General features: G+C 37.5%; 2 protein-coding genes across 4 annotated transcripts in view; one reads left to right on the forward strand and one right to left on the reverse strand.

Annotated features, from left to right (window-relative positions):
- The window catches only part of atg9b (autophagy related 9B), an 839,198-nt gene that overhangs the window by 217,586 nt on the left and 608,505 nt on the right, over nucleotides 1-13,107 (forward strand). The gene's annotated exons all lie outside the window — the stretch shown is intronic.
- Nucleotides 1-13,107, reverse strand: part of atr (ATR serine/threonine kinase) — a 163,624-nt gene that overhangs the window by 93,008 nt on the left and 57,509 nt on the right. For all 3 annotated transcript variants that reach the window (XM_062517190.1, XM_062517183.1, XM_062517177.1), the window contains exons 15-19: nucleotides 11,963-12,157; nucleotides 11,650-11,835; nucleotides 11,465-11,560; nucleotides 9,737-9,867; nucleotides 9,466-9,609 (exon numbers count right to left, since the gene is read on the reverse strand). In XM_062517190.1, the coding sequence (XP_062373174.1) occupies nucleotides 9,466-9,609; nucleotides 9,737-9,867; nucleotides 11,465-11,560; nucleotides 11,650-11,835; nucleotides 11,963-12,157 (752 nt within the window). The remainder of the gene's footprint in view (nucleotides 1-9,465; nucleotides 9,610-9,736; nucleotides 9,868-11,464; nucleotides 11,561-11,649; nucleotides 11,836-11,962; nucleotides 12,158-13,107) is intronic.

Genomic DNA, 13,107 nt, shown 5'->3' on the forward strand with positions numbered 1-13,107 from the left:
AAGCTAGTCGTTTCAGCTATAGGGACTTGCCAGCCAGGCGATCATTTAAAGCTTTCAGTATCATTCACAAATTAAAAACCTTTGTTAACAGCTTATTGTACATTCCGATTAGGACAATCACACACCTGGAAACACTTCGAAGAACATACTAGCTCATTCTGTAATATGTGTAGTGTAGCTAGCCTACATAAAATATCCTACTGTAAGCTAACGTTACATTTGCTAGATCGTACCTGTTGCTGCATCATCGTTGATTGGCGTTGTTTGAGATTGTATTCCGCAAAGCCATCGATATCTCGGTATTCCGTATTCCAATGGTGTCTAAGTCTATAGCCTATGGCCTACTTTTAACCTGCATTAGTGTAGATATGAAGGCTATACATAGCCATGTATAGGCTATAATATCCTACATAAAAGCTATTCTACCAGTCGTTTCACTGTAGGCTACTAAAGGCTCTTGCAACTCGTTTGTTGGCAACTTCATTTCAGTCTTTTAAATTCTAATAAATGAAGAGTTATTTTCCAAAATAGCCTATATCCACAATTTTGATGCATTTTCATAAATCACTTTTTAAATATGACTTTCCAAGTAGGCCTATACAATTTCAGTGGAATTGTAATTGGGTAATTGTTATTTATAATCTATTCTTCTGTGTAGCCTAGTTGTCTTTTTAACTATAGGCCTAATAGCCTACAATGTTTTACACAGTCAGCAACCTTTTTGCATTTACATGCAATGGTAATTCCTTCCATGGAATTACATTTTCTAGTTATTACAGTGCATGAAAATGCACTGTACTGTTCTTCCTAGGCTTCTTATTACAGTGCATGAAAATGCACTGTACTGTTATTCCAAGTCTTCTTATTCTTCTTCTTCTTCTAACGCAGTTAATGCAGCTTCAACCGTTTAACGTAGAAACTTCATTCAAACTTTGCTGCGTAGGTCTAACTTAGGCCATCCGGGCTTTGTTTTTTTCAACTTTGTAACTTTTATACTTTTTAAACTATAAATTAAAAACTATTATAAATTTCCCCATAGACTTAACATTGGCCTCTATGACATCACAATCGGATCATTAAGCAATTAGAATCTTATGCCAGGTGGCCAGCCCCACCTGCAGCAGCCCTCTCTCTCTCAGGCTTTAAGCATACAATCTCTCTGTGAAGACTGCATATCCTGTTAAACTGTTTCCTCTTTCCACAACTGTTTCAAAATAAAAGTCCTCACTGCAATAATACACTATTAAATCATTTAACCATTGAAACTACTCAACTATTTAACTGTTCAACCATTCCAACTGTCAGTTATCATCAACTATGCCTCCAGTCAACTACATGAGACCTCCATGTACCTAGCAACCAACATAGCAACCATTAAAATGAAGCGTTTATGACCGTTTCCATAGCAACCAACATGATTGTACTGCAGTAACTTCTTGTTTCCTGATAGTGGCCACCATGGATACCCTAGCAACAAATGTTTCAAAATAAAAGTCCTCAATTGCAAGTTAGCTAGTTAGCATGGTTAGCATTCTTAGCATTTTTAGCATAACTGCTAGAAATTATTAGCTAAGTTTGCTAATCAACCTGGTTAGCATTCTTAGCATTTTTAGCATAACTGCAAAAAATCATCAACTAAGTTAGCTAACCAACCTGGTTAGCATTGTTAGAAAATTTAGCATAGTTTGCATTTTTAGCAGTATTGCTAGAAATCATCGGTTAAGTTAGCTAATCAACCTGGTTAGCATTGTTAGTAAAGTTAGCATTGTATCCATAGTTAGCATTGCTAGCATAGTTAACATTTTTAGCATAACTGCTAGAAATCATTAGCCAAGTTAGCTAATCAACCTGGTTAGCACAGTGAGCATAGTTAGTATAGTTAACATGTTTACTATAACTGCAAGAAATCAGTAGCTAAGTTAACCAATCAACCTGGTTATCATTGTTACCATAGTTAACATTTTAACATGAATAGAAATCATTAGTTAAGTTAAAACTGGAATGTTTCAACAAACTGTCTACCTTCACACTATCAACTCTCTGTAAATTATGCAACCACCATGTTTACCCTAGCTACACCTTAGTAACCATATCTATATTATCTATCTATTTTTTGCATTTTCATGCACTGGTAATTCCTTGGAATTGCATTTCTAGTTCTTATTCTTCTTCTTCTAACGCAGTTAATGCAACTTCAACCGTTTAACGTAGAAACTTCATTCAAACTTTGTTGCGTAGGTCTTACTTTCGCGATGTGGGCTTTATATTTTTCAACTTTGTAACTTTTATACTTTTTGAACTATTAATTAAAAACTATTAAAATTTCCCCATAGACTTAACATTGCTCATTATGACATCACGGCAGCAATTAGAATCTTACGCCAGGTGGTCGGCCACCTGGGCACCAACTGTCAGTTTCTCTGGCTTTAAGCACACAGTCTCTCAGAAGACTACATATCCTGTTAACTGTTTCCTCTGTCCACAACTGTTTCAAAATAAAAGTCCTCACTGCAATAATACACTATTAAATCATTTAACCATTGAAACTACTCAACTATTGAACTGTTCAACCATTCCAACTGTCAGTTATCATCCACTATGCCTCCAGTCAACTACATGAAACCTCCACGTACCTAGCAACCAACATAGCAACCATTAAAATTAAGCGTTTATGACCGTTTCCATAGCAACCAACATGATTATACTGCAGTAACTTCTTGTTTCCTGATAGTGGCCACCATGGATACCCTAGCAACAAATGTTTCAAAATAAAAGTCCTCACTAGCAAGTTAGCATCACTGCAAAAAATCATCAACTAAGTTAGCTAATCAACCTGGTTAGCATTGTTAGCAAATGTAGCATTGTTAGCATAGTTAGCATTTTTAGCATTACTGCTAGAAATCATCGGTTAAGTTAGCTAATCAACCTGGTTAGCATTGTTCGAAAGTTAGCATTGCTAGCATAATTAGCATTTTTAACATAACTGCTAGAAATCATTAGCTAAGTTAGCTAATCAACATTTTAACATGAATAGAAATCATTAGTTATGTTAGAACTGGAATGTTTCAGCTTTAAACTGTCTACCTTCACACTATTAACACTCTGTAAACTATGCAACCACCATGTTTACCCTAGCTACACCTTAGTAACCATATCTACATTATCCATCTATTTTTTGCATTTTCATGCACTGGTAATTCCTTGGAATTGCATTTCTAGTTACAGTGCATGAAAATGCACTGTACTGTTCTTCCTAGTCTTCTTATTACAGTGCATGAAAATGCACTGTACTGTTCTTCCTAGTCTTCTTATTATTTTCTTTATTATTATTCCGCTGACAGCTTTTTCTAACCGCAATTTCTCTTCAACCGTTTAACTTAGAAACTTCATTCAAACTTTGTAACGTAGGTATTCTAATGGATCGGGTTGCTATGATTTTTCAACTTTGTAACTTTTATACTTTTTGAACTAAAAATTAAAAACTATTAAAAATTTCCCCATAGACTTAACATTGGCCTCTATGACATCACAATCGGGTCGTTGAGCAAATAGAATCTTATGCCAGGTGGCCAGCCCCACCTGCAGCAGCCCTCTCTCTCTCAGGCTATTAAGCAGACAATCTCTCTGTGAAGACTACATATCCTGTTAACTGTTTCCTCTGTCCACAACTGTTTCAAAATAAAAGTCCTCGCTGCAATAATACACTATTAAATCATTTAACCATTGAAACTACTCATCTATTGAACTGTTCAACGATTCCAACTGTCAGTTATCATCAACTATGCTTCCATTCAACTACATGAAACCTCCATGTACCTAGCAACCAACATAGCAACCATTAAAATTAAGCGTTTTTGACAGTTTCCATAGCAACCAACATGATTATACTTTCGTAACTTCTTTATTCCTGATAGTGGGCACCATGGATACCCTAGCAACTACTGTTTCAAAATAAAAGTCCTCACTAGCAAGTTAGCATTGTTAGCATGGTTAGCATTGTTAGCATAGTTAGCATTTTTAGCATAACTGCTAAAAATGATTAGCTAAGTTAGCTAATCAACCTGGTTAGCATTGTTAGCATAGTTAACATTGTTAGCATAGTTAGCATGTTTAGCACAACTGCTAAAATGATTAGCTAAGTTAGCTAATCAACCTGGTTAGCATTGTTAACATAGTTAGCAATGTTAGCATAGTTAGCATTTTTAGCATTACTGCTAGAAATTATCAGCTAAGTTAACTTATCAACCTGGTTAGCATTGTTAGCATAGTTAACATTTTAGAATACCTGTTAGAAATTATTAGTTAAGTTAGAACAGGAATGTTTAAGCTTTAAAATGTCTACCTTAACACTATCAACTCTCTTTAAACTATGCAACCACCATGTTTACCCTAGCTACACCTTAGTAGCCATATCTAAAATTTTTTGCATTTTCATGCACTGGTAATTCCTTGGAATTGCATTTCTAGTTATTTTCTTTATTATTATTCCGCTGACAGCTTTTTCTAACCGCAATTTCTCTTCAACCGTTTAACTTAGAAACTTCATTCAAACTTTGTAACGTAGGTATTCTAATGGATCGGGTTGCTATGATTTTTCAACTTTGTAACTTTTATACTTTTTGAACTAAAAATTAAAAACTATTAAAAATTTCCCCATAGACTTAACATTGGCCTCTATGACATCACAATCAGGTCGTTGAGCAATTAGAATCTTATGCCAGGTGGCCAGCCCCACCTGCAGCAGCCCTCTCTCTCTCAGGCTTTAAGCATACAATCTCTCTGTGAAGACTACATATCCTGTTAACTGTTTCCTCTGTCCACAACTGTTTCAAAATAAAAGTCCTCACTGCAATAATACACTATTAAATCATTTAACCACTGAAACTACTCAACTATTTAACTGTTCAACCATTCCAACTGTCAGTTATCATCAACTATGCCTCCAGTCAACTAAATGAAACCTCCATGTACCTAGCAATCAACATAGCAACCATCTAAATTAAGTGTTTTTGACAGTTTCCATAGCAACCAACATGATAATACTACAGTAACTTCTTTATTCCTGATAGTGGGCACCATGGATACCCTAGCAACTACTGTTTCAAAATAAAAGTCCTCACTAGCAAGTTAGCATTGTTAGCATGGTTAGCATTGTTAACATAGTTAGCATTTTTAGCATAACTGCTAAAAATGATTAGCTAAGTTAGCTAATCAACCTGGTTAGCATTGTTAGCATAGTTAGCATTGTTAGCATTTTTAGCACAACTGCTAAAATGATTAGCTAAGTTAGCTAATCAACGTGGTTAGCATTGTTAACATAGTTAGCAATGTTAGCATAGTTAGCTGATGATTTCTAGCAGTAATGCTAAAAATGCTAAGTTAACTTATCAACCTGGTTAGCATTGTTAACATAGTTAACATTTTAGAATACCTGTTAGAAATTATTAGTTAAGTTAGAACAGGAATGTTTAAGCTTTAAAATGTCTACCTTAACACTATCAACTCTCTTTAAACTATGCAACCACCATGTTTACCCTAGCTACACCTTAGTAGCCATATCTAAATTTTTTTGCATTTTCATGCACTGGCAATTCCTTGGAACTGCATTTCTAGTTATTCTTCTAACGCACGCAAATCAGCTTGAACCGTTTAACGTAGAAACTTCATTCAAACTGCGTTACGTAGGTCTTACTTATGACATGTGTGCTATGACTTTTCAACTTTGTAACTTTTATACTTTTTAAACTATTAATTAAAAAACGATTTCCCCATAGATTTAACATTGAGCTATTTCCCCATAGACTTAACATTACCCTTTATGACATCACGGCAGCAATTAGAATCATACGCCAGGTGGCCAGTCCAGGTGCAGCAGCTCTCTCTCTCTCTCAGGCTTTGACATACACAGGCTCTCTTGAGACTACATTTTCTGTTCCCCTGTATCAACTGTATCAACTTAAGTCTTCCTAATTTCATCCAACTTTCTATCCATTCATCTTCTTCAAACCATTCACTCATCCACCCATTCTAAACAGTCTGCCTATCAACATCAATTAGACGATCTACATTCAACTTTTAAACAATCTACTCTGTCTCAGGCTCTCTTAAGACTAGCCAGTTAAATTGATTACACCTGTATCTGTATCCACTACTCTCAGTAGAGAGCTGTGTCTCTCCATTCTACAAGAATATAAGGCACATTCCATCCAACTTTCTATCCATTCATCTTCTTCAGACCATTCACTCATCCACCCATTAAACTGTCTATCAACATCCATTAAACTCTCTGTCTATCAACATTAATTAGACTACATTCAACTTTTAAATTATTTACTCTGTCTCAGGCGTCAAGCATATACACTCTGGCTCTCTTAAGACTAGCCAGTTAAATTGATTACACCTGTATCAACTGTCATTTTCTCTGGCTATAAGCATACAATCCCTCTGAAGACTACATATCCTGTTAACTGTTTCCTCTGTCCACAACTGTTTCAAAATAAAAGTCCTCACTGCAATAATACACCATTAAATCATTTAACCATTGAAACTACTCAACTATTTAACTGTTCAACCATTCCAACTGTCAGTTATCATCAACTATGCCTCCAGTCAACTACATGAAACCTCCATGTACCTAGCAACCAACATAGCAACCATTAAAATTAAGCGTTTATGACCGTTTCCATAGCAACCAACATGATTATACTGCAGTAACTTCTTGTTTCCTGATAGTGGCCACAATGGATACCCTTGCAACAAATGTTTAAAAATAAAAGTCCTCACTAGCAAGTTAGCTAGTTAGCATGGTTAGCATAGTTAGCATTTTTAACATAACTGTTAGAAATGATTGGCCAAGATAGCTAATCAACCTGGTTAGCATGTTTAGCAAAGTTAGCATTTTTAGCATAACTGCAAAAAATCATCAACTAAGTTAGCTAATCAACCTGGTTAGCATTGTTAGCATTTTTAACATTGTTAGCATAGTTACCATTTTTAGCATTATTGCTAGAAATCACCAGTTAAGTTAGCTAATCAACCTGGTTAGCAATGTTAGTTTAAGTTAGCATTTTTAGCATAACTGCTAGAAATCATTAGCTAAGTTAGCTAATCAACCTGGTTAGAACTGTGAGCATAGTTAGCATAGTTAACATTTTTACCATAACTGCATGAAATTAGTAGCTAAGTTAACCAATCAACCTGGTTATCATTGTTACCATAGTTAACATTTTAACATGAATAGAAATCATTAGTTAAGTTAGAACTGGAATGTTTCAGCTTTAAACTGTCTACCTTCACACTATCAACTCTCTGTAAACTATGCAACCACCATGTTTACCCTAGCTACACCTTAGTAACCATATCTACATTATCTATCTATTTTTGCATTTTCATGCACTGGTAATTCCTTGGAATTGCATTTCTAGTTATTATTCTTCTTCTAACGCACTTAATGGAGCTTCAACCGTTTAACGTAGAAACTTCATTCAAACTGCGCTGCGTAGGTCTTACTTAGGCCATCCGGGCTTTGTATTTTTCAACTTTGTAACTTTTATACTTTTTTAACTATTAATTAATTAAAATGACAATTTCCCCATAGACTTAACATTGTGATTATGACATCATAATAGGGCAATTAGAATCTTCTGCCAGGTGGCCAGGCCAGCTGCAGCAGCTCTCTCTCTCTCTCAGGCTTTAAGCATACATTCTCTGTGAAGACTACACATGCCTGTTAAACTGTTTCCTCTGTCCACAACTGTTTCAAAATAAAAGTCCTCACTGCAATAATACACTATTAAATCATTTAACCATTGAAACTACTAATCTATTTAACTGTTCAACCATTCCCACTGTCAGTTATCATCAGCCATGCCTCCGGTCAACTACATGAAACCTCCATGTACCTAGCAACCAACATAGCAACCATTAAAATTAAGCGTTTATGACCGTTTCCATAGCAACCAACATCATTATACTGCAGTAACTTCTTGTTTCCTGATAGTGGCCACCATGGATACCCTAGCAACAAATGTTTCAAAATAAAAGTCCTCACTAGCAAGTTAGCTAGTTAGCATGGTTAGCATAGTTAGCATTGTTAGCATAGTTAGCATTTTTAGCATAACTGCTAGAAATGATTAGCTAAGTTAGCTAATCAACCTGGTTAGCATTTTTAGCATAGTTAGCATTGTTAGTATTACTGTTAGAAATCATCGGTTAAGTTAGCTAATCAACCTGGTTAGCATTGTTAGCATTGCTAACATAATTAGCATTTTAGCGTAACTGCTAGAAATCATTAGCTAAGTTAGCTAATCAACATTTTAACACGAATATAAATCATTAGTTAAGTTAGAACTGGAATGTTTCATCTTTAAACTGTCTACCTTCACACTATCAACTCTCTGTAAACTATGCAACCACCATGTTTACCCTAGCTACACCTTAGTGACCATGTCTACATTATCTATCTATTTTTGCATTTTCATGCACTGGTAATTCCTTGGAATTGCATTTCTAGTTAAATTACGTAACTCAATTACATGTAATGCGTTACTCCCCAACACTGCCTATATTTTACATGTCTTTCATCCGAGTGGTTGTAGAGTAGTGATCATGCACAGATATGAAATGAAATTTGACAACTCCTGCAACTGTGGTGAGCAACTTGAGCATGCGCAAAGAAATCAGTATGTGGGAAAACCCAGAAGGCACACAACACCGGCAATGCTACAGCAGACTTAAACTGCCACCTCATGGCGATAAGTTGCAATACATTTCACGCAGCTGCATGAATCACAGAGAATGAAGTAGCCACTTCTAAATGAAACCAGTGTTTCCCACAGAATTTAATTCCATTTGTGGTGGTAGTGTGTTTGTGCGCAAATTTTAAACGAATTTGCGCAACGTACTTATGATGCTAACTGGATTTAATTGCAATTTAGCGTCATTGTCGTCAACAACAACAATCCTTGCTGGATTTTTTAAAATGTATTCTTTAAACGGGCATGCATGTTTGTTGAGGGACAGAGAGGCTGCACAAAGGTGTGCATAGCTCTGCAATGAAAGGAGTTCATCTAGTTTAAGTAGTACAACATGAAATCATTGTGTGGTGGTCAGTGTTGATATTGTGGTGGGCCGCCACAAATAAGTCAATGTATGGGAAACACTGGAAACCCACTATAAGTCCGTTCCAATGAAGCTAATACTTTTTAGAAAAATGTCCGCATGCTATGTATATGTAATACTGATTTCTAAGCCTATCTGTGATTTCTTACGGTCTTATTTTGAGCTGCCTTTTGTGTATGAAATGCGCTTTATAAATAAAACTGCCTTGCCTTGCCTTGCCTAAGCCAATAGGTATGCTTCGAATTGGTGGTGATACTTAAACATGAATGAGACCACCTTTCGGAATGGGAAATGTTCATGAGCAAGGGGCTAAATGCAGGGGTTAAATGTGTGTAGAGTGTTTACCTGTTCTCCAGGATAAGATATCGAATAATGGTGGCAGTTTCTCTGGGCTGAATGGGTATGAGAGGCAGGAGAGCCACGATTACATGACTGAGAAGTGGCCCGAGACAGGGTGGATCCAGGCACCGAACAAAGCAATCCCAGGTTCTGTTCAAACGTACATAACACTTTCTCTTTGTAATCAAGTCTTTACCATTCAATGCTTTTTAAAATCTAATCCAATAACAGAAAGAGAATGAGCAATAGTACACAAAAAAATGTCTGAGCACCGTACTGGCAACAAAGCTCTGGGTAATCCTCCTTGTACTTCAGGCCTGTCCGGAGAGTTGTCATCATCTTCACCCTCACAGGGCTAATATGCTTGGGCCCCATGAGTTTCATAAATGCAATTAGACTGTTTAAGGCCTGAAAGCAATGGAAAAAACAGTTACGGTATTGGGCATAGGCATTCAATAAGAACATCATAAGGTCCACAATTCAACAAAATTCATCTGAAAGAAATAAAGGGAGACACATACATTTTGACAAATGGATAAATGATGACCCCATATTCTCAACCATCCTAAATGCTAATAGACTAATAATCGATAGGCCCATCCCAATGTCTTCTGACTGTGCAATATTAATAACCCATGCCAATATCACATAGGCAATACAGTATAGAATGGAGAGTGCCTGCTTCATCATGGTCTTCAACAAGGAAACATCATTGTATGCAACCATGTAACTTATCATTAAAACGAGCAATTTCTGCTAGAAAAGTGCTAGGATTGTGCCGGCTCTCCCCTACTCTAGCATAGACACCAAGACACAACTGGAATGTTGGAACATCGCGCTCTCCAACACAGATGCGAAAGGTCGGGTCTGCTTAATTTTTTCATGACAAACAAAACCTCAAAACCGGTCATAAGATGATCCCTCACGACACATTTATAATACACACTGGCCCTCATTTATCAATCGAGCGCAGAAACCAGCGTACATCTGAGTGCAGAAATCATCTTACGACAGGGCTCACGTGTGATTCATCAAACTTTCGTATCACTCCAAATCCAGCGTAAGAATAAACGTGTGTTGATAAATGTGGCGGCTGGAAACAAGCGTGATTTAAATATCATGCCCCTATATATGCTCGTTTTAATGGCCTCGCCGCTAGAATTTACGACATGAAGGTGCATTATACGTCCAAAAGAGATCATTAGTGATCTCAAACCACAGTGACGTCCAGCTGAACCTTGTTAATTTTGACAGCTAGAAGCGGTCATCAAGGAAGGCAGGAAACTAGAGCGATTTAAGCGCAACTGACTTTATTTTCACAGAGAGAAAGCATCATACTACTGTATAAATACATTCATTACAAAACCATACAACACTGAAATTTGCCCTTTGAAAATAATGTAAAATATATAGGCTAATTCATGAATGTTGCGTTTTCCAAAGAGAAAGCAATCAGCTCCTATATGGCTATCCTAAGCCATCAAATGTGACAATATAATAAGCTACATAACAGCAAATAGGCTGCACATGTACAGGAATGGTGTTAAGTCCGAGAATCGAGAAAGTTTATGAATTCAACTCTTCAACTTTCTAATCCACCGCCGATTTGCCACTGCATGGTGCTATGCCGCCTGAAAAACTTGTGTACGCGAGTTCAGACTAGACGTGAGATTTGAGCGTATAGCACCGATCACGTTCCCATTGATAAATGCCATACTTTGCGTGGAAACAAGTGTACGCCTGTTTTTGGTCGCACGCACGTTTCATAAATGAGAGCCACTATGTGCACACATGTGCAGGCCAGTTGTTCACAGATTTTGCTTTATTTGCAGTGATAACCGATGAGCTGAAACCTGTGGTAGGGGTTGCAGTATTGCGGTAATGCGGTTATCGTCACAGCCCTACGAGACAGAACTCCGAAATGGGTCGAGCAGGTGCGGGTCATAAAAGAAACCTTACCCACGCATCATTAGTACATAGCCAATTTCCAGCTTCCCATACAAACCATTTTCTTCCGCTCTTTCTCTCCTGCACTAGAGCTGAGCAGCTGCAAGTTGAAGAAAGCCAAGATCCCCAACAATTTAGGCTGTAGATAATTAGCCTGCGTAGCAGAAATGTAAAAAAAAATAAGATGTTGCCAGTCACATGCTCAAGACTACAAAATATGCCTGGTAAGAGACCAGTACTAACCATGCACTCTGGAGTGCTAATTTCTTGTAGACTCTGAGAGGGATCGTGACTTGAGGCAAAAGAGGATAAGATTGCAAGCCCATTGAAAACCTGCTGGTAGTGCTCTCCCAGCCGGAGCAGCAACTCATTGTGGAGACCCTGAAAATCCTGTCGTAGAAGACTGCCTAACTCCAGCTCAGTCTCATTCTATGCAAAAAAAGAAAATGTCAATTAAATTTAAATTGTACTTGGTAGAAGACGAACAAGGAACCATTTCCCCCCAACTACATATTACCCTCCCAACTATTTCTCATTTAATCTTTACTTCCATCACCTGAAGATAGTGGAAGGCCTTCTCCAACTCATCCTTGGTGCAGGAGCACACAAGGTGAGAAAAGATGTACTTGAAGTTGCTAATGAGGACCTCTCTCCTATTGCTGTTGAGTTGCTTGGCAATTGTCCGTATAAGAGCTGAGGCAGTAGGGGTGGCCTTGGCTGCTAGGTAGGGGAGGAGAACCTGGAGTGTGCGCTGAGCAAATAAATGAGAGGATAAAAGCAAAAGGTTTTAAGCCATATCAAACATCATAAACTCATAAATACAGTGTCCTAAGCTTCCATGTGAAACCAAACTGTGAAACTTATAAAACACAGATTTATATAAGACATGTGTTTAGATGACTTCATAGTATTAAAAGTACGGTTTCATGATTAATTGCATTAAACTGTATAGTTAATGGAACACGCCACCGTTTTATGAAATTGGGTTATTCGCAATCTAGTGAGCAAAAACATTTTTATCTCTGTGAATGAATGAATGAATGAATGAATAGCAGTGCCCCCACTAGCTTAGCTTAGCATAGTGGATGGACTCACTTGTTGCTGGACAGCATGTCATAAGTAAAAGTGAGTTAACAAAAAAAATCCTTAACTCTTTGAATGCTGCACTGTTTTTGGAGGCTATGTCCCAGAGTGCCGGCAAGCTAGATCATTTTTGACTATTTTTGTAGAGCCACAGCGTATTCTACGCTATGGACACATACTACGGCTCATTTGAAAGGTGAGACTCTGAACTCTCAGTGGGTGAAAACCATTTATTTCTACGTGTCTCCAATCCTGAGAAATCCCAAGCTAAACAGTGGCTGGCTTTCATCAAAATCCCTTGTCTTCTAGAAACGGAGAAACAAGATTCTTTAAAACAGACGTACATTTCCGCAATGTTGACAGACTTTTTACGGAAGGGGCTTTTTTTATGTTATGCTGTCTGAATTCTACCACCGGAACCTTTCCTGCTGCAGTTGTCAGTGATGATCAAAGGACGTGTTACTGTACGTACACACCGCCAGCGACTTGAGCTTCCAAGATCGCTCTGGACGCCCTGGCAAGGACGCCGTGGGAAGCTTGGATGCTTTGGCCGCTCTGACGTAGTAGCATTCTATGTTCGTTGCTGGTCGTTTGGTCGTGTCATAGCTCATTACCATA

Source organism: Sardina pilchardus, chromosome 2 (genome assembly GCF_963854185.1).
Source record: "Sardina pilchardus chromosome 2, fSarPil1.1, whole genome shotgun sequence".
Lineage (NCBI taxonomy): Eukaryota > Metazoa > Chordata > Actinopteri > Clupeiformes > Clupeidae > Sardina > Sardina pilchardus.